At 39.8% G+C, this 19,355-nt stretch overlaps 1 protein-coding gene across 1 annotated transcript; it reads left to right on the top strand.

Annotated features, from left to right (window-relative positions):
• The first annotated feature begins 9,886 nt into the window (after positions 1 to 9,886).
• Positions 9,887 to 19,151, top strand: LOC140542367 (uncharacterized). Its single transcript, XM_072665318.1, has 10 exons — positions 9,887 to 10,048; positions 11,354 to 11,519; positions 11,682 to 11,865; positions 11,950 to 12,029; positions 12,576 to 12,923; positions 13,144 to 13,323; positions 14,502 to 14,663; positions 14,774 to 14,823; positions 16,903 to 17,126; positions 18,590 to 19,151. The coding sequence occupies exons 1-10, from the start codon at positions 9,887 to 9,889 to the stop codon at positions 19,149 to 19,151; spliced, it is 2,118 nt and encodes a 705-aa protein (XP_072521419.1).
• Positions 19,152 to 19,355: the final 204 nt, after the last annotated feature.

The raw sequence follows: 19,355 nt of genomic DNA, 5'->3' as shown, positions 1-19,355 counted from the left end.
CCAATGTGATGCAATAACTGAGTCTGACAAGCCCTATTATTCATAGACCTTTTGATTTGCGCTGGCAGGTCAGAATGTGCACTGAGGCTACAGATCTGGCTGGTCATACATACACAACAACCTACAACTGGTTAAAACAGTGTGGAGGTGATGAGAAATTATTCAATTAAATTAGTTTACCTCTAACCTGTGAGGTCCAGATTGAATGACTTTATATTTGTACTACTGTATGATGGACAGTGGATAGCAGTTTTTGCAGGCTTCTAATGGGGCCGTATAATTCTACAGTTATTACTGCCATTTGTTCTGCCAATCAAACATAATGACAAACAATGAATTAAAAATTGCACCATTACGTTATTTTACCCCATTTTCTACCCAATTTGGAAAGCCAATTACACACTCCTATTAATGTGAACTCCCCCTATCTCTAGGATAAGCCAATGCATCAGAGCTAGGTACTGGGACCTTTCCTTCATGTGTGTTCGTGAGCATAACAAGTGATAAGGAAAGAGTACTAACGAGTGGGTTGGGTACTGGTTATCTAAAATTGGGGAGAAAAGAAAATTTAATGTCGTCGCTATCCAATGAAAAACATGTATCTACAAAATAACAACAACTTGATTGGCTGAACTCTGAATGTAAGATGATGTAAAATAAGAGTTTATTCCTAATAATATTGAGCATTTCTATTGATCTATTCATCCAGACAATGGAGATTTTCATTGGACAGCAGTGATATACAGGACATATACAGTTAGCACCACCCCATGACTTATGGGGCAGCAACAGCAGCCTGTGCATAATGTCCTGCCAGCCTGAATAGACCCTAAACAAAACTGTTATTTTAGCTATACATTTGCTGTAGTCAACAAAGGAGAAGAAGCAATTGCTGAAGGTCATTGGCTTTATATTGCTGAAGCAGTATTTCCCAATGTTATAAATGAGACTCTGATCTTTACACTGTGACTCTCATCTCATGAATGCTGTCTGATAAAACCTACCCGACTCTGATGACAGGTCTGGCTTGTGTGACTGTTCTTCTTCTTACGAACACAAATGTGATACAAATTATAAATCTGCACTTCAGTGATTCAGTGAGTAATGAGTAAAAAAAGGATTGTTTCAATGGGTAATCTACAGTGCTGGCAGGCAGGGGGCACAGCACCTGAGCCATAGTTGTCCGGTGTACACACAGTCCTGTGTAAGTCATTACTGCCCGAGACTGAACAGCGCAGTGGGGAGGGCAGGCAGGTGAGCTGTGTGGCATGTGTTAAGAGCAGCAGGGGAATGAGAACGAGACCTTTTTCCTTATGCAGGAAATTGCCCACAGATTGTGAACGCCAGCCAGTTCCCTCTTATCAGATCGCAACCTTCACAGGAGTCACCTTCACAATTTTTTATTGTATGTATAATTTTAAATAACATTTCTGCCAAATTGAAAATTTTCCCCCCTTAACTCCCCTTATCATGCAATTCTGTCAGCACTGGAAGGGTGAAGGCTAGCTTGTGCTTTCTACAAGCCACATGAAGCCTGCTGCTAAATCAAAGTCATTGCACAGCTGAACACGCTTGGAGGATAGTGCTAACTGCCAAAGGCCAAATGTGTTGTATAGAACGGTGCATTCTGAGAGATACAGGTCAGATAATAATGCCAGAGTTTACAGTAATTGACGGTTATTTGCAGAGCATATTGGTAGAGCGACCAGTACTTTGCACTTAAACAGACGATCTCTGAATGTATTCTAGTAAAGGGTTTGTGGATGGTAGTGGGTCTTCCCAGCATTACTTACACTTACCTACATAAGACATTCAAATGGTACCACAATCTGCAACAAGGACCAATTCACCCTTTATTGTTTTCTGTGACCGGGCTGTCAGAGCCAGGTATCTAAAAGGATGCAAGTGTACAGTGTATGACCTCTCTTAAGCATAACAATACACTGGTTTATGGTGCATGGTGACTTACTGTTTACTTTTGTTCGCTTAAAGAAGAAATTGGGTTACTATCCAATTTAACAAACACAAACAGCTTCAGAGTTAGCAGTGTGTTTCCACTACCATTAATTAAATTAGGTTTGGACGGGAGTTTTATGATGGAGAAAAGTGCACTGTGAGAGCAGACCAATGCACTCCATCATAGAAGCTGTTTTTCAGTACCTATAGAGACATTCCCAATAACTGTGTCTGATTTACAGCTCTTGACACAACAAGAAGAAGAGCACATGCCAAGGGAGAAAGAGCATATGAGGGCAGCAGAGTGGGGTTTGGATAAAGCCACACCTTTAGCATCACCTGCTGGTCCAGGCTGGTAATAGCAGTCTGTATTGTTCTCCAGGGCAGTGTTTCTCAATCCGAGTCCTGGAGGCACCCTGTCCTGCACATTTATTGCTTTCTCTTCTCCCACCGTACCTCACCCGCTGCTGCGGGTGTGTTAAAACAGGGAAACCAGTCAAATGTGCAGGGCAGGGTGCCTCCAGGACCAGGACCACTGCTCCAGAGAAGCCATACTTACTGGGCATATGTCTGACAGCTAATAAATCAAACAGTATTACGTATTGTGTGATATACACTCACTTTATAAAATGAATATAAATGTAATAGAAATGTGTGATAGGTTCTGGAGGTAGAGGAGCCTCATTATTACTAATTGGTGAAAAAGGTAGTAGTTATTAATAAGATGGATGGTGAGTGTATGTGTAGTTCTTTTTTTGTCACCCAAATGTCTCCCCAATTTAATTGTGGCCCGTTCCTAGCAAATGGGAGGGTGAAGGCTAGCATTAGCTTTCTCTGAGACACTTGAAACCAGCCAACCATTTCTTTTCAAACTGCTGTTACCACATCATTGGACAGCTCACCACGCATGGAGGAGAACACTACGTGCCAATTCTGCTGTCAGCTTCTGATGCCAGCCTCACACCAAATCACTTGTTAAGCAATTTCACTGTTGCAGACACATTTCCAGTGTTGGAGTGAAATCACATAGGTCTTGCTAGAGTATGCGCCCATTATTTAAAATGTTTGGTGTAAGGTGATCAGGAGAGCTGCCCTGTGTTTTCCTTACCTTGACATTCAGATCAAAATCATCCGGATTTAATATCATATTATAGTTTTTAGTCATGCTAACTGTGACATTGTGAATAACCAGTAGTTGAGTGTTCTCCAGCACGAAACATGAAGACTTTGCTGTCCCCATTCATTTAAAAAGGATTGTGTCCACATTTTGCATCTGGGTTCTGCTTCTTTTTCTGCTTCATTGTTCAATATTTTCTCTTCTTGTAAATTTTCACCAGGAGCATGATGGGAAGTAATTTAAAAACCTGCAAGATTCATTGCAAAATCATTTGGGCATAATGACAAATTGTCTTAAAATGTGAGAGAGTGTCAGATTTGAGTCCTTTTAAAGTATTTAAGTCTTTAAAAGGTCTTTTAGTGTGGTTAACATAAGACACCCACAATGGCTAGCATCAAACTGATGGGATTTTTATGCACTGATGGGATTTTTATTTTTAAACACCACCTGCCTTTAAAAATGTGTGAACATTCCATGATGAAAACCAATAAATACTAATACAAACTGGCTGGTCTTCATGAATGGACAGACCAGTAGAAATGCTCTTCTTCTTATACTCTTCTTATTTTGCTCTACATCAGTGGCTCCCTGGTCCTGGAGGACACCCTGCACCCACAAAATATATAAAAGTATATAAGTAATGTGATAGCTTGTTTGCCAAAACTGAATCAATTCTCAAAAACAGTATTGATTTTTAAAAAATTTAAAAAGTTTACATGTAAAGATTGGTGGCAGACAGTGGTTCATTTAGTGTAGTGTTTGAACCATGACCACTAGATTGCAGTGTTGTACAGATTTTATGTGAATCATGTGTTTTTATACTACAGTTACTTCAAATTGCAATGTAATCTATATTGAATTGTATCCCTGGTATCAGGATATGTATCGCCAAGTTCTTTCCAATATACAGCCCTAATAAATTTACCATTTTAAAGCAGCCTTATATTGACAATGACGATATAAGACCCTGTTAGTCAGATTCTGATGTACACATTTTTTTGCCTGTTCTGTCAGTACCAGTAAAAGCATTACCTCTACCAGTGCAATCCAAATTGAATGAATCACAGTGAATCAGGAGTTTCCAAAAAACAATTATTACTAGCAGTTCTGTAGTGAATCAGCGCACTCTGCTGCTAAACTGACTGACGCACAGCTTGAATACGAGTGGCAGGAAGCTGGCCCGTCTCTGCCAAGCACAATAATAAGAAGCTGAGGTCCGTTTGGATAGATGCAGCGAGTACTGCTCCAGAAGCTTTCCCCAAACTAACAGAGCACATCCATTCAAGCCAGGCAGAGTGGCTACAGAGTGCATGAAAAAGACCCAGAGGCAGCGAGTCCACAGTAGCAGCATTTAGAGAATTCGCTGCAGGGCATGGAGGGAGGGGGAGCAGCTGTGGAGAAAGTGATGGGTATGAATGCCTTTGAAAGGAAGTGAAGCAGAGCTGAGCCAAAAGCTACTCCTCGTATGGAGCAGTGTATGGAATGCGGCATATTGTCCCAGAAATAAACAAATATTTTCACAAATGATGAAACAGTGATATACAGAATATTTCAAACTAACAGAAAATCCCTGTTCCTCAGATTGTTAGTTTATTCATTAATAAAATACATTTGTGTAATGCAATTTTATTTCAAGTCACTTTGGACCTAATGGGCCTATTTCCATTTCTATACATGATAAAATGTTCTGCTGGTAGGACCTACAGCCATGTAAAAAAAAAACAAATTAGGACAACCCATGAAAACCTTTTCCAATATATTCAAACATATTTGACATTTGATCTTCATTTAAACAATACTAAGATATGGAGGTAGTAACTAAACACATACAGCTGAAGAAATGCCTTTTAAAAACCATTTGTAGAATGAAATTAATACAAATGTGATTTTCCTGTGAGGACACCCTATGCCCTAATAGCTGATCTTACCCCCCTTGGCTGAAATAAGTTCAGTTAGATGTTTTTCCCACTCCTCCATGCAGAAATCGTTCAGCTGTCTGATGTCTCACATTCTCCTCATGCGCTTTCTAATACAATAAAGAATCCTAGTGGATTCTATGTTGGAGAGCTCTCCAGGCACTACTGCAGCCCCAAACCATGACATTTCCACCTCCATGCTTCACAGTTGATACAGGTTTTTGTGTTGAAATGCTGTGCCTGGTTTATGCCAAACATGTCCTCTGTTCCTATGTCCAAATAATTAAACTTGTTCCAGATGTCCTGGTCTTCTCTGGAAAAATTTAGTTTTGCACTTATGTTTTTTTTTTGACAGCAGAGCTTTCTTCTTTGCACACCTGCCATGAAAATCAGACATGTGTGATCTCTTTCTGATGGTAGATGGTGTCCTTGGCCTTAGCTGTTGCAAGAGATTGTTAGAGACTTCTTTATGCATCTTGTGGCCTGCTGTTGAACTGAACTTGGTAATTGTTGCAGACAGTGGGACAGCTGTTTTTACATTTTTCTGAGATCTATTTAAATCCCTTCCCAGGCTCATATGCATCTACTCTTCTTACTGAAGGCCTCAAAGAGCTATTTGGATCTCAGCTTGGTGAAAACACTCACATTACCAATCAGGGGGAAACCAAACTAAATGTCTGAGGTTTAAATAAGACAGGCTTCTCCAAAATCCCATCTAATAATGTGCTAATAATCTACAACTGATGTGCTACACATGATTCTAATTTTAGGCATTTTAGCAGGAATAAATGTGGGGGTGTCTTAACCTTTTACTCAGGAAAATTGCATTTCTATTCATTTTATTTTACAAATGAAGTTTTAAAAGACATTTCTTTATTGGTTTAGCTATATTACCCCCACCTCTTAATACTGTTTAAATGAAGATCAAATGTCCATATGTTTAAGTATATAAATAAAAACAAGATTTTTGTTGGGTGTCCTAAGTTTTTCACATGACTGTACACTATATGTACAAATGTCTGTGGACACCCCTTCTATGATGGCTACATTCAGCTATTTTAAGTTGCATCAATTGCTGAAACAAAGGTGCAAATGCACAGCTTGTCTTGTTCACCTAGAGAAGTATTGTCAATAGTATAGGAGACAGATAAACATGAACCTATTGTCACCATGCCTAATGTCAAGCTCCCCAGCACTGAGCTGTGGATCAGTGGAACTGTGTTCTTTGGAATAATGGTGCTCCATCCAGAACTTTTGGGATGAGTTTGTGATGAGATGTGGTGGTGATCATCCAACATCCAATGTAATCAAATTCTCACAGCAATGCTTCACAATCTAGTAAAAAGCCTTTCCTGGACAGTAGAGATGGTTACTCCAACAAAAGCTCAGTACTTTTGTCCATATAGTGTATTTCTATTTCTGTTTATCATCAAATGTTTTTCTGATGGACCAGTTGGAGTTATTTCCATTTCAACTAATTATTAAATGTTCTGTTGGTGTTTTCAACTGGAAAAATAAAACCTGAAAAGAAATGCTAGAGGGTGTTTGGGGGTTATGACAGTGACAAGGCATTACTCTGTTTGTAAAATGAGTGTTGCTCAAATCTGTTTTCCAGACAGCTACAGAGCGTTTACCCTGCTCTAAGTAAACCAGGTTTCCTAACCATGCTTAAGTTCTATACTCTGTCACAAAAAGGTTTTTTTTGGGCAACATAAAAAAAAAAATCTGAAAAGAGATGCATGTGTGTAAAGAACAATTTTACAGGTTAAAATATGTACTGTAATACTGTAAAGGTTCTATTGCAGTGGTCACAAAGGTTTTTCCAAACCTTTAAAATGTTTTCACCCTCATACAGCTTCAGAACCACCCATTAAAAGGTTCTTTGAGGAATGTGGTTCTAATGGCATTGTGCAAAGAACCCTTTCTAGCACCTTAACCTATGATTGTAAATGTAAGGTCCTATGTGTCCCTTACTCTCATACAGGACCTAATTAGTTTATGAATTTGTTCTTATGTATTAGTTGCTAAATAATAAATGTTAAAATTAAGAACTTGATACATCTAGGGTTTAGCTGCTCATATCATAAACAAGTTAAGAACTTGAACTAAGAACTGCTAAATGCAAACTGCTATACTGTTAAAACGTTTCCTAAATGTTTTCTGAGTTAAACCTACAGTTCTAGTAGCAACCTTATATAGACCATAACCGATATAGATGCTTTATATTGTATTGAGGTTCTTCCCATTTTTAAACTCATTTATAAGAATAACTCCTTAAAGAAGCATCTACTGACGGCTTCTTTTGGGGGGAAAAGTGTTTCTTCTATGGCACTGCTCATAGGAATATTTATAAGAGTGTGCAGCACCCACAGACACCTAATAGATCATATTTGGACAAAAAGCAGACCAAAACCACGAGGACTACTCAGGACATGGAACGTTCTTCTCTTTCCATCATTAAGACGGCCTGTTTAAGCCAGTTAGAGACGAGAGGTAGAGGTTCATTATACATTAATGAGAGATCAGGGTAGTGTGCCAAGAGTGGGTGTCAAAGCTGTCAGCCTCTCAGATATCGCCTTGGCTTGGGACTAGAGCAAAGAGTGAGGAATCAACAAGGAGATGAAAGATCGCACCATTACTACGCCACCTGGGTGACTTTGACTCTCCTAAAAAGAATAGCAGGTAACATATCTCAATTTCTTCTGCAATTTAAGGCATCGCTTCTCCAGATTATTTACAGTTTGGAAGGTACGTTGCTTGAATTGGGCTTTTATTGCTTGACACCAGCTCTATTTTGTTAGGAAAACATTCATTTCGTCCGAAATGAAGATGTGTTTTGCCAGTTTATCATTTGTTAGGCAGAGTGATGCTACAAAATGAAGGAGAATTGTAATCTCAAGGGTTGAATTGAAAGAGAATACTCTGGAATGTAGGAAAATAAAAGACAAATCACAAAATGAAAACAATTTAACAAGCTATAACTGCAATCAGATTATCTTCATTTGTTTCTCATCTAGGCATCTAGGAAGGAACAGGGCCCAGTAGTTGTGCATGCATTATTTAATACATTTCTCTGGAATGCCAGCCACTTCCCTACCCTCTGCTGCTGAAGCTCTCTGGGTACCAGATGACACGATCCCGGGCTTGAAACGCTATTGCATTACACACACGTCTTATTCATTAGTCATGGCAAAACTGAACTAGAGCAGAACAGCTTGGATTCTTCCAGAGCAACTGCCACCTACATTATCTTTTAATTAGTTATTTTCAATTTGTGCAAAAGTACAGATGAGCGAGAACAGTGATGGAAGCCTATCAGAAAACGTCCACTAGAAGTGTCCGGAGACACAGCTTGCAGGACCTGTTTAACAACAAAGGCTTCCGGATTGAAGGCAAAGATGCCCAGGTGAGGGGAAAAGCATAAAGGAAATTGACCAGCATATCGAGAAGTAAAATAAGATGAAATAGGAATAAGAATGAGAACTGAAGTGTTACTGTTTTTTTTTTTTACTAATTTTACTTACTTTTGTCGTTTGTCGTACTACAGGTTCGTCCCCTGGTTAAGAGGGGTGAAAGGACTAGGACACCTGTGTCCTTCCACCCTCTGGCCCTGGACAGTATCATCACCCGGCGAGGCAGTCTTGTTCTGCTGAATGGACCCAACACTATAGAGGTCTACAAGGTACAGTCCAATAGCAGAGCTGAAACAGTGGGTATTTCATGACAGCTTGATTGAGTTGAAAATATGAAAATATGTAAAAAATAAAATACAGTAAAATGCAGTTATATAAGTGTCTTACAGTGACTGTGATTGAGGGCAGCAGGAATATGGTAAAATAAAAAATACCTATGAAAACAGCAGCAGGTGAAGAGTAGAGATAGAGCAGGTGAAAGGCTAGCATCACCAAGTAAAAGCCTGGAACCCCTAAAGAATAGCAGAATTCAACTACTTCATCTATGTCACTGGCTAAGTTCAGTCAACAAAGATGGTTCTCCAGTTCCCAGTCACTCTTTAGGCTGCATTCAAACAAATATTTGGTGTGTTCTGAACACAGTTATGATGGTCAACCAGCACCAGACCAGTATAAACCAGCATTTGCAGTGTTTTGAACACTACTGTGCTGATCAACCAGCACCAAACAAACATAACCCAGGATTTTGTGTGTTCTGAACACAGGTGTGGTGGTCAGCTGACACCAGACCAGCATAAACCACCAGTTTTTGGGGTTTTAAATACGACTGTGCTGGTCCACCGGCACCAGACCAGCATAAACCACCACTACTTGGGTTTTAAACACAGCAATGCTAGTTAACTGGCACCAGACAAGCATATGGTGTTTAAAACCTACCAGCACCAGATCAGCATGAACCAGCATCTGGTATACTTTGAATAGTACTGTGTTGATTAACCAACACCAGACTGACAAAAAACAACTTTTACCCGTGTGGAATTGGTCGATCTTTTAATAAAATGATGAATATGTGCATATGTGACATTATATGGGCAAATATAACAGCCCTATAATTGTGATTATATGGGATATAGTGATGCTTTTAAAAAGATTATCTTTAGATGAGAATCATTCTCACTCACTTAAGGTAAATTCTGATTCACTTGCCTTCATCTAAACGCTTGCCTTCCCCTCAAATCTATTTTACACCCAATTGCCTTTCAGTTCCACGCATCCTATCAGATAGTCTACCCTTCTGTGGAGCTGAATGTGGAGTAGATGTTGTACTGAGGTTTCTGACAAAGTTCCTCTTCTCTGTCCCTCAGCTGAGCTCATTGCATTTTCATTACAATTTGGCTCTGTCTGCTTTCTGTGGCCTCTCAGCATTTCATTTCCTGCCATCTCCACAGCCCAGAGAGACGAGCCAGGCGGCGAACAGAGCACGGATGACTGATGTTTACCTGCCAGCGATCACAGGGAAGATGTCAAACCTGCAGGCGGCCCGGGCCAATCTAAGTCATTCCTGCCCCTATCTGTACAGCAGCAGACGCCGCGGGTCCGCCTCCTCTGTCATCTCACAAAGAGGCTCAGACTTCAACGGCAAACAGGTGAACAAACCCAGCCGACTACGTTCAGCTTCAGGGTCGACACTGATACAGTACACCATCACCAAGGCAACATGCACAAAATATATACCAGGATATCTCTCTGAGGCTGTGTGTTTCTCCTTTGCGTCACTGTACAGAGTGATAAAATTCCGTGCTGGATATGAGTGCTTCCCATTACTCACTTCCTTTTTCCGATCAGTTCAGTTTGAATGAAAAGAAAGATAGCACACAGGTGTCCTATCTTTTTCTCTTTAAACTCTTTCTGTGTGCAGTGACCAAAAAATAATCTTCAAAATAAATATGCCAAAAAAAGAGCTTTCAGATCATGGTTCTGTAATCCAATATAAGAACATCCAAGAACATTCATACAAGAGTATGTGAAAAAACTCCTGGATCACTTTATGCGCTATATGATTCTTCAAGATTTTTTATTTTTTAAATAATAGTTGTATATAGAACTATGCCACCTCAAAGAACCATTTGATGACTTAAAGCAACACTATGTAGCATTTTTACCTTTAAAAAGGTTCAAAATCATTGTGATTTGTAATAAGAAGAATAGCGTCCTTATCGTTGCTGCTTCAAGCTCCACTGCTAACTGCACTATGCAACTCTGATAAAGCGGGCATGACAGCCCTCCCAAAAACAGCATAGTGTTGCAGAACTCAAGCTTCTTTAACTTTCAGTGATGGTTCTGTCTCTCAGCTTGTGAACAAATGCTGTGCATAGTGGGTCTTTCAGGTGTGGCTCAAAGTGTGACTTCCACTTCCGACTTTAGGGGGAGACCAGGAGCAAGAAATATGAGTGGTATATAAAGGTTTTTCACCTGGTTGAATGGTTCCTCTTTTTTGTATGTGGTTCTTTAAAGTATTCCACTATTGTTATAAGTGAACATACTATGTAGAACCTTCAGTACTATGAATTACTAAATAGAACTCTTAACCCTGGCTAAGAGTATAGCTAGTCTGGGAGCTGCTTTACCACTCAAAGCAATTTTTTTTTCAGGAAGCGGTGTTAATATAGAACCATATAATATATCATATAATCATGACAGAATATAATGATATAATATTGTACTGAAAAAAGGGTTTTTTTGCCCCCTTAGAGTGGAACCTTTTTTAAAAGGTAAGAAAGGATTTCCATGTCTCCATATATATATTTATATAGGTTTTTTTTTTTTATCTCAACATAAAATGCTATTGCTATTAGTGAGGACCTGTTTTCAACCTGGAGGCCAATTACCATTCAACTTCATTTAATTCACCTCATCTAATCTTGCTTGCACAAACATGTTTACCTCCTCAGAGTTACCTAAAAGAACAAAAAGATTCAAGGAGGTCCAACGTGGCTGTGACAATGACGTACCTGGGCCAGGGCAAGCCTGGAACCACCCAGGACGAGATGAAGGTGCTCCAGCAGATCTGTGGAGGCGAGAACATCTGCGTCTTTAAAGGATCTGTCCAGCCTGGAGGTAATAATTACCACAGACGCCACACACCATGAAGCCATGGAAGTGGAAATCCAATAATTCAAGCAGTTTTGAAACATGGGCTTCCAACTCAGTAGGAAATTATTGTGGTAAGTCTACTGGCCTGCTGGTGAGCGTAACGGCAATCCCCGCTGTCTTCTACAGAGCAGTTCCAATTTACCTCCCAGAGACACCTTGGCTACCCTTTCAGCGCCACCTTCTATGTCAACGGCATAATGGCAGGCAGAATCAGTTCGTGCTGTGAATACCGCTACACCCCCGGCTTCCAGCAAGGCCGCAAGAGCTGTTTCAGACTGACACGGTTGAGTGGGGGGAAGCCATGTTACAAGTGAGTGTTGCTCGAGAGCTGCAGGATGGATGAATGGTGATAACTAATCTTTCCTGGCTAATCATGATAATTGTTTAATTTCAGATGTGTGAACTCAAGGCATGGCATCGGCCACGAAGCAAAAGCGATTCAAGGCAATCACCAAGGCATGAAATCTCAGGAAGGTGAGAATGAGCCTCATGATATTGAACATTGGAGGCTAAACATTGATTGCTTATTATAATTGGACACAAGATAAGTAAAGTCTACAATTCTCCTGAAAAGTTTTGGACAGTACTCCTGTAAAATTTCATATATACACAATATAGGTACATATATGCTTGTGGACACCTCTTCTATGAGCAAATGCAGACACAGCTTGTCTAGGCACTGTAGAGAAGTATCGCCACTAGAATATGACTCTCTGGAGCAAATAAACACCAACCTATTGGCTAGAGGAGTAAAAGCCCAACAGAGAACTGTGTTGGTGCTCTATCCAATACTGGGGATGAGGTGAGGTGGCGATCATCCAACATCCTGACCTCACTAACGCTCTTGTTGATGAAAGCAATCAAATCCTCACAGGAGGATCTAGTAGAAAGCCTCCCCTGGAAATTAAAGACAACAAAAGCAGGAGAAACCCTTTTTTTTTCTTTTTTAATATCCTTGATTTTTGGAAGAAAAAAATAATGAGCACATGTCCCAATACTTTTGTCCTGAAATGTCTGTAGGTTTGATAGAATCTTGCCCTTCATCCCCTTTGTTCATCCCTATTGGAATGGAAAGATCTGTGCGGAGGACAAGAAAGCTTCCCAAAGAGGACAGCAGGGTGTCTACGGATAGTGAAGACCTGAACAGCAGCGTGAAAGACAGGAAACGACACAAGCGGAATAAAGGACGCCACAGTCAGCCGGGAGACAGCAAGGGTTCTGAAGAATCCCAACCTAAAAGAGACACTAGAGAAGATGAAAACAAACCTGCAGCTATAAATCATTCCAGGTCTCCTGTGAAAAATTTAGATTACACCAATGAACACAGCAAAGAAAATCCAGGGTCTGACAGTAAAGTCAAAGTGCCAGGTGAATACAGATTTTTCCCCCTACTATGTCTGTTTAATGCATTTGTGGCAGGGTTGGACAGAATCATTTGGCAGCATAGTGCATGACTTTGAAATCACAAACATCAAACATTTCTCCTTGTAAATATTCAGTGCTGTATTTCATTTTATAAAACCCTATAAAAAACAAACAAACAAAAAAGAAAACAATGTGAAGTTAAAGACAGCTGTATTTCTTGAAGATTTATTGCAGGATGGAGAAGCCCTGAGTAAGCAGAATGGAAAGAAAAGGCCGGCTCCTGTGGAAACGAATGGCAAAAGCAGAAACAGGGAAAGACTGCGAGACTTCTATGAAGAATGTGTTGAAATGAGCACTGGTCTGGAATCAGGCCTAGACCAACAGAAGTGGTTCAAAGCAAACAGTGAGTAAAGCGGTGCGTCTCATTGCTCACGGACAGGGTTCCCCCTGAGTCTTTTAAACCCATTCCCACTCAGTCAATCATTCGAACATAAAATGTTTGATACTGCAATGATGCAGCTTAGTTAATGCACTGACATGCTTAAGCTACCTGGAGAACAAAAGCGGCTGAACTTGTGGATCTTCTAACGCTTACACATAACTCAGACTTAAGCATGGACCATTGTAATCTCTGGGATTCTCCTTTAGCCTTTAGGCAAGACAAGTTGTGCTACTACTGCTCAAATGTCATTACGTAAGTGCATGTTTACATACTGAGTTAAGTAATCAGCTGTGTTTAGACTAGTCCCTGTACCTGACACCAGTTCTGCAACTGTATATGGCTGGGCGCAATTAAGTTTTCAGCTTAAAGTCTGGCCTATATGATTGCCCATATAATTTAAAATAAGCCCCTGTAGCGAGAAGCATTAGCAGACAACCCACAACCCTGCTGAAAAAATCCAGCGTAAGACCAGCTTTTGCTGGTTGCTGGTTTCAGATGGTCTCAGCTGGTCTTTGATGGTACATACACTAAGCTGGTAAACCAGCTGGTCTTGACCAGCATATGATATGTTTGATATGAGTATTTGAGTTTGATGGACTAGCTGGTCCATGAGCATGGCCAATTTAGCTGGTCGTCAATCTGGTCATACTGATTGACTAGTTTGGTACAGCTGGTTGACCAGTTTGGGCAAGCTTGTCATATTGGTGGACCAGCATGGTCATGTTGGTCATGCTGGTCAACCAGCTTGGTCATGATGGTCATGACGCTCAACCAGCAAGGTCATGATGGTCAACAAAGTTGAGCATGCTGGTCAACCAGCTTGGTCATGATGGTCATGACAGTCAACCAGCAAGGTCATGATGGTCATGATAGTCAACCAGCATGGCCTGCTTGTAAGCATGCTTAACCAGCTTGAATAGCTCGAGCTGGTCAGACTGCTTTTTCAGCAGTGGAATCATAAAAATGTATTTTTGTTCAATATCTGCAATACTGAATGTTTTTATCTTTCATCATTACTGGTGATAACTGATTTCTAAAGCTGATTCTGCCTTTTAATACAAATAAAAAACTGTAATGTTTCACAGTCCCAGTTTAAGAGATGAGGACATGGAGACAGATGTATCTTGTGTTGTTTTTAGAGTTTGAGCGGAATAAAATTAAAGAGCAGATCAGCTTGGGTCCCCATCCTAACGGCTCAGCTTCAGAGGTGGAACTCAGTGAAGAAAGCGACAGCAGTGTCTTCAATTCAAACACAGCGAAGCTTAAGAAGAACACAAAGCAGCTACATACATCTCACCAAGGTTGGTACAAAAAACTCAAGAGACATCTGCAACCTTTGGTAGAAAAATCAGTTATACCACAGAGCCCAGGAAGGTTCTTGTCTTTATTCCTTTTTAAACTCTGTTTTTAGAGGCTCCAGAGAAAGACACGTCTGAGAAAGAAAAAGAACTGCAAAAAAAGGTTAGTTCAGTCTCCACGGACTCATGTCTGTCATAACAGAACCTTATATCCCCGATATAGTAACTGTTCCAAGGTTATGTTATGACACTCTCTTAAAAAATAGGTGCATCAAATGGTTATTTGAACAATTCCATAGAATAACCATATTTGGTTCTGAACATGAGTGTATTTAACAGAAATGTATGACTATGTATAACCATTATGCTAGGAAAGAACCTTTACAATAAATTACAATAATTGTTTTTCACATGTTCATATTTATGCAGCAGTATATGCCTTAGCTTTTAATCTAACTGTATAATTTGATGTGTATTTATATATTATATATATTTATAATATGTATATATTACATAATATAAATATTACATATTTCCAGCTGGCAGCATGACCCAGGATTTTAGGGCCATGGTATCAGTTTCTTAGCCTGCTGAGCCACTCAGAGCCCCCATGGTCTTATTTTCTACATATCTAAATGATTGATTTGAGCCCTATTGATTAAAAGCATAGAATATTAAAAACTGGGTCAAATGTTGACCTCAAAATCGAAAAATCATAGTAAAACTGAAAACATGTGTGCACACAAATCTATTGCATACCCAAGCAGCTGCAGAAGATTTAATAATTCCTGTAGATATTCACTCGAAGTTTGCTCACTAAGATCATTGGAATGAGGATCTATTGTCTGTCTACCAATCACCCATGAACTGAGGCTGAAAAATGCCACACAGTTCAGTGGAAGAAGCCTGTGTGTTTATGCTGAGGGAAAGATCAGTGCACGTCTGCACAGCCAGCGCAACTACATTGAGCCACCTACTTACTTACTGTCCAAGACATTCTTTTAGTTGTCTTTGCAGATGCACTTGATTTATTCTGAGATTAAATAACCAAATCTACTCAGACGTATATTTATAATGGGTTACTGGCATCCAGACAGACGACTTAAAGAAGGATTGCATCAAAAATCCATTACATAACATGTACTCAGTGCTCACTGAGCCAGGGAATGAGATAGCAATGAATTATGAGTCATGTGACTCAATGGTTTTGATATGACAAAGAAACCCAGTCACCCCAATGCATTCCACTGTATTTCCATAATAGTTAGAGATAATTAAGGAGTAGAAATATGCATTTTTTGCAAATATGCAATTATATAATATGTAATTATACAACTACTTCTGGAACATACTTCATAACCAGACTTCTAAATGTCAAATGAATGTCATAAAAGTACTTAATATTTAAACCAGGCTTCTCTCTATATCAGGGGGTTTAACTGTACCTGTAGGCCTTCTGTTATTTAGAGTACTGCTATTCTTCCAAAGAGGAGCATATCAGGAATGCACGCAAGGAAAACCAATATGTTACAGTTGGAGCTGATTTCCCAGACTGCTTAATGGAATTCTTTAGGTCATCTTAGTTTTAGGGGCTTTATTCTTAAAGAAAATTGGCATTTATTCATACACCATATGTCCAAATGTTTGTGGACACCCCTTAAGCTTTTATTTTCATTTTTATTAATTTATTGCTGACACAAATGTGCAAATGTATATAGACATCCTGTCTAGTCACTTTAGCGAAGTATTTCCAATAGAATAGTACTCTCTGGAGCAGATCAACCTATTGGCACCATGCCTAATGTCAGGTGTTGGCTAGATGAGTATAAAGCCCCTCAGCATTGAACTTGTTCTCTGGAATGAAAGTGCTCCATCCAGTACTTTTGGGATGAGTTGGGGATGAGGTGGGGTGATGATTACCCAACATCCTGACCTCATTAATGCTCTTGTTGCTGAGTACAATCAGTTCTTCATAGCAATGCTCCAAAATCTAGTAGAAAGCCTCCCCTGGACAGTAGAGGCAGTTATTTTGGAAAAAGCAGTATAAACACTTGAGGACTCTTGAGGAAACAATGAATAAGCAGGTGTCCCAATACTTGTGTCCATATAGTGTATATATATATATATATATATATATATATATATATGGACAGGTGACAGTCTAGGTGACTAGACCAGACTAGTTGCAGTAGTTTTACATTCAGATATGTGCTACTGTACTTCGAAATCTTTCTGCCTTTAGCTGGACGCTATGACCGAGGTGCTGAGCACATCAGACGAGGTGGAGCAGCTGGTTCTGAGGAATACAGGACTGACCGATGACCTGCTGAAGGGTTTAGCTGCAGCGCTGAAGAGCAGCTTGTCTGAGGTCACCATGATCAACCTCAATCTCAACCACATTGGCCCCTCTGGAGTTCATGTTCTGCTTGACCTTCTGCAAACCAAACCAGAAATCAAGGGATTACTGTAAGCTACTACAGACGCATAACAGAAGTAACTGAGATTCAAAATCAGGGCTAGGTTTCCTGAAAGCATGTTAGCACTATAGCATCTTAGTATGGTCGAATGAGTACCACATGGAACACCAGTTAAGGTGATCTTAACACTAAAAAGCTTTTGGGGAACTGGGCCCAGATAGATAACTTTCAATTTGATGACTTATCCAAGACAAGATATAATTGTTGTCACAACTACATAATTAAAAGCCTAATCCTAAAAAGCTTAAATAAAAGCATAATAAAAGCATTAATGTACCTTTTTGATGAATTGGCAATGATTCGTTGGAAAATTGTCACATGATTATGCACAATTGAAAGTGAGATTGTTTTATATGATAATGTATGCAATATAATAGATGTGAAATTATTTGCAAAACAACACATTTATAACCACCACATCAAATTAATTAACTTAATGCAGTAAACCAATGACTGTAAAAAAATGCAGGTTGCAGTATAATATGTAGCGCCACACATCCCAATACATCTCCAGTGTCTAATCCCAACAGTTAGTTTACCTCTGCTAATATTGGCCCATTTTTTTTTACTTTTCCCCAGAAAGATTTTGAAACCTTTCCTGCTCTTTTGAAGAAGTTATGTAAGAAGGTGGGGTTACACTTAGGAATTAAGTGATTGGCAGCCTTTTCTGGAAGAAACCACCTGCAGGACCTGAACTGCACTTTTACTGTTGAAACATTCCACTTATTGGACAAACTGGGAATCCAGAGGGATAATCCACTGAATGCCTCTGTGCTGTAAGCTCAGTGAAGGCAGTTTGAAACATGCTTGGTCTGGGAAAAGGTCTACCAAATGAGTAGGCGAGTCTGTCTCTGGTCTTTCCTGCACAGATTTTCTGCAAATTTGGCAACATGGCAGACTTAATTTCTATAGAATGGAAGGGAATACAACCACAGCTTCCATGTTTTCTACTGTCATTGCGGAAAACACGCTAACTTCGAGCTGCTGCAGTAAATGTTAACTAACACACCGACCGCAAGCTAATGCTATAAACATGAAACAGGCTAACCACAAGCTAATGCAGTAAAAATGAAGTACACTAACTGCAAGCAAGTCAAATGAATGGGACCTAACGCTCTAACCAAGAGCTGATGCAGTAAACATCACATTATTAAATGCAAAATCACATACTGTGACACAGACTACTCCCTTTTGCAGTATTGTCTCCAGTTTACTGCCTTAAGAAATGTAACATGTTTCAAATATGAGGCATTCTGGATATTAATTTTATTTTTACTTTATTCTAGATGCTCATCAACCACCTTGTCTTAGTTAGTGTTTCAAAGCTATGTTTGTTATAAAAATCATCAATGAATCATGAATTATCAAAATAATCCAAAGATTACTCCATGGCTAATGATAAGATGGTAAGACATGTTTAAATAACTACTAATACTTACCTTTTGTCTCTAGATTGTTTGGAAACCAACTGGGAGATACAGGAGTTCAGACCCTGCTTAGTGGACTGGCTGCTCTTCAAGAGAAAACAGCTTCACCTAGAATGCTGTTCTACCTTTCTCCAATTAGCTTCAACCTCTTAGAGTTGGACTTGGGTGGGAATGGGATGGGAAGTGAAGGTCTGAGAGTGCTGGGCACCTACATGAGGTATCACTCGCAGCTGCAGTATCTGGGCCTGGCCCAAACACCTTGCTCTGACATCGAGGCCTGGAATGTCTTGTTTGAAAGCCTGAAGGTGAACACTAATATAACCCACATCATTCTAGATGAGAACCATCTGGGAGACCAAGGAGTCAAGCTATTTGCAGAGGCTCTGAGAGTCAACGAAGGCCTACGCAAAGTGGACTTGGACAGTAATGATTTTGGTGAAGCTGGAGGAAATGCTATCCTAGAGGCACTTCTCTCCAGGAAAGAGGGTTCTCTTGAGCACTTAAGCTTGGAAGAGAACTACATCAGTACGGCACTGATGAGTAAAATACAGCAGGTGGTTAAACCTAACAGTCTTCCCTCTTTGTAAATACAAGCCCCGAAACTTTAGACATTTACATTGCACCATCTAATACAGGAACTGTAAAGGAACCTGACACCACCCAGCATTGACCAAACAGGAAGAAGGGGAACTCTGCGAGCTACGCATTTGGACGGCTTCCAGTTATTCAAAATGAATTGCTTTATTCAGAGCTCCATCTGCTTGGGAGTTCAGCATAAACTTGGCCAGTGA

This window comes from Salminus brasiliensis, chromosome 20, assembly GCF_030463535.1.
Source record: "Salminus brasiliensis chromosome 20, fSalBra1.hap2, whole genome shotgun sequence".
Taxonomy (NCBI): Eukaryota; Metazoa; Chordata; class Actinopteri; order Characiformes; family Bryconidae; genus Salminus; species Salminus brasiliensis.
This window is presented reverse-complemented; position numbering and strand designations above follow the sequence as displayed.

What these genes read in the sequence shown, in the direction of transcription:
- LOC140542367 (XM_072665318.1), top strand. Translation starts at nt 9,887, where the DNA reads ATGACTGATGTTTACCTGCCAGCGATCACAGGGAAGATGTCAAACCTG. An exon ending in CAGTAAAGTCAAAGTGCCAG is followed by an intron (nt 12,924 to 13,143) that starts GTGAATACAGAT and finishes TATTTCTTGAAG; the next exon opens with ATTTATTGCAGGATGGAGAA. An exon ending in AAAAAGAACTGCAAAAAAAG is followed by an intron (nt 14,824 to 16,902) that starts GTTAGTTCAGTC and finishes TTCTGCCTTTAG; the next exon opens with CTGGACGCTATGACCGAGGT.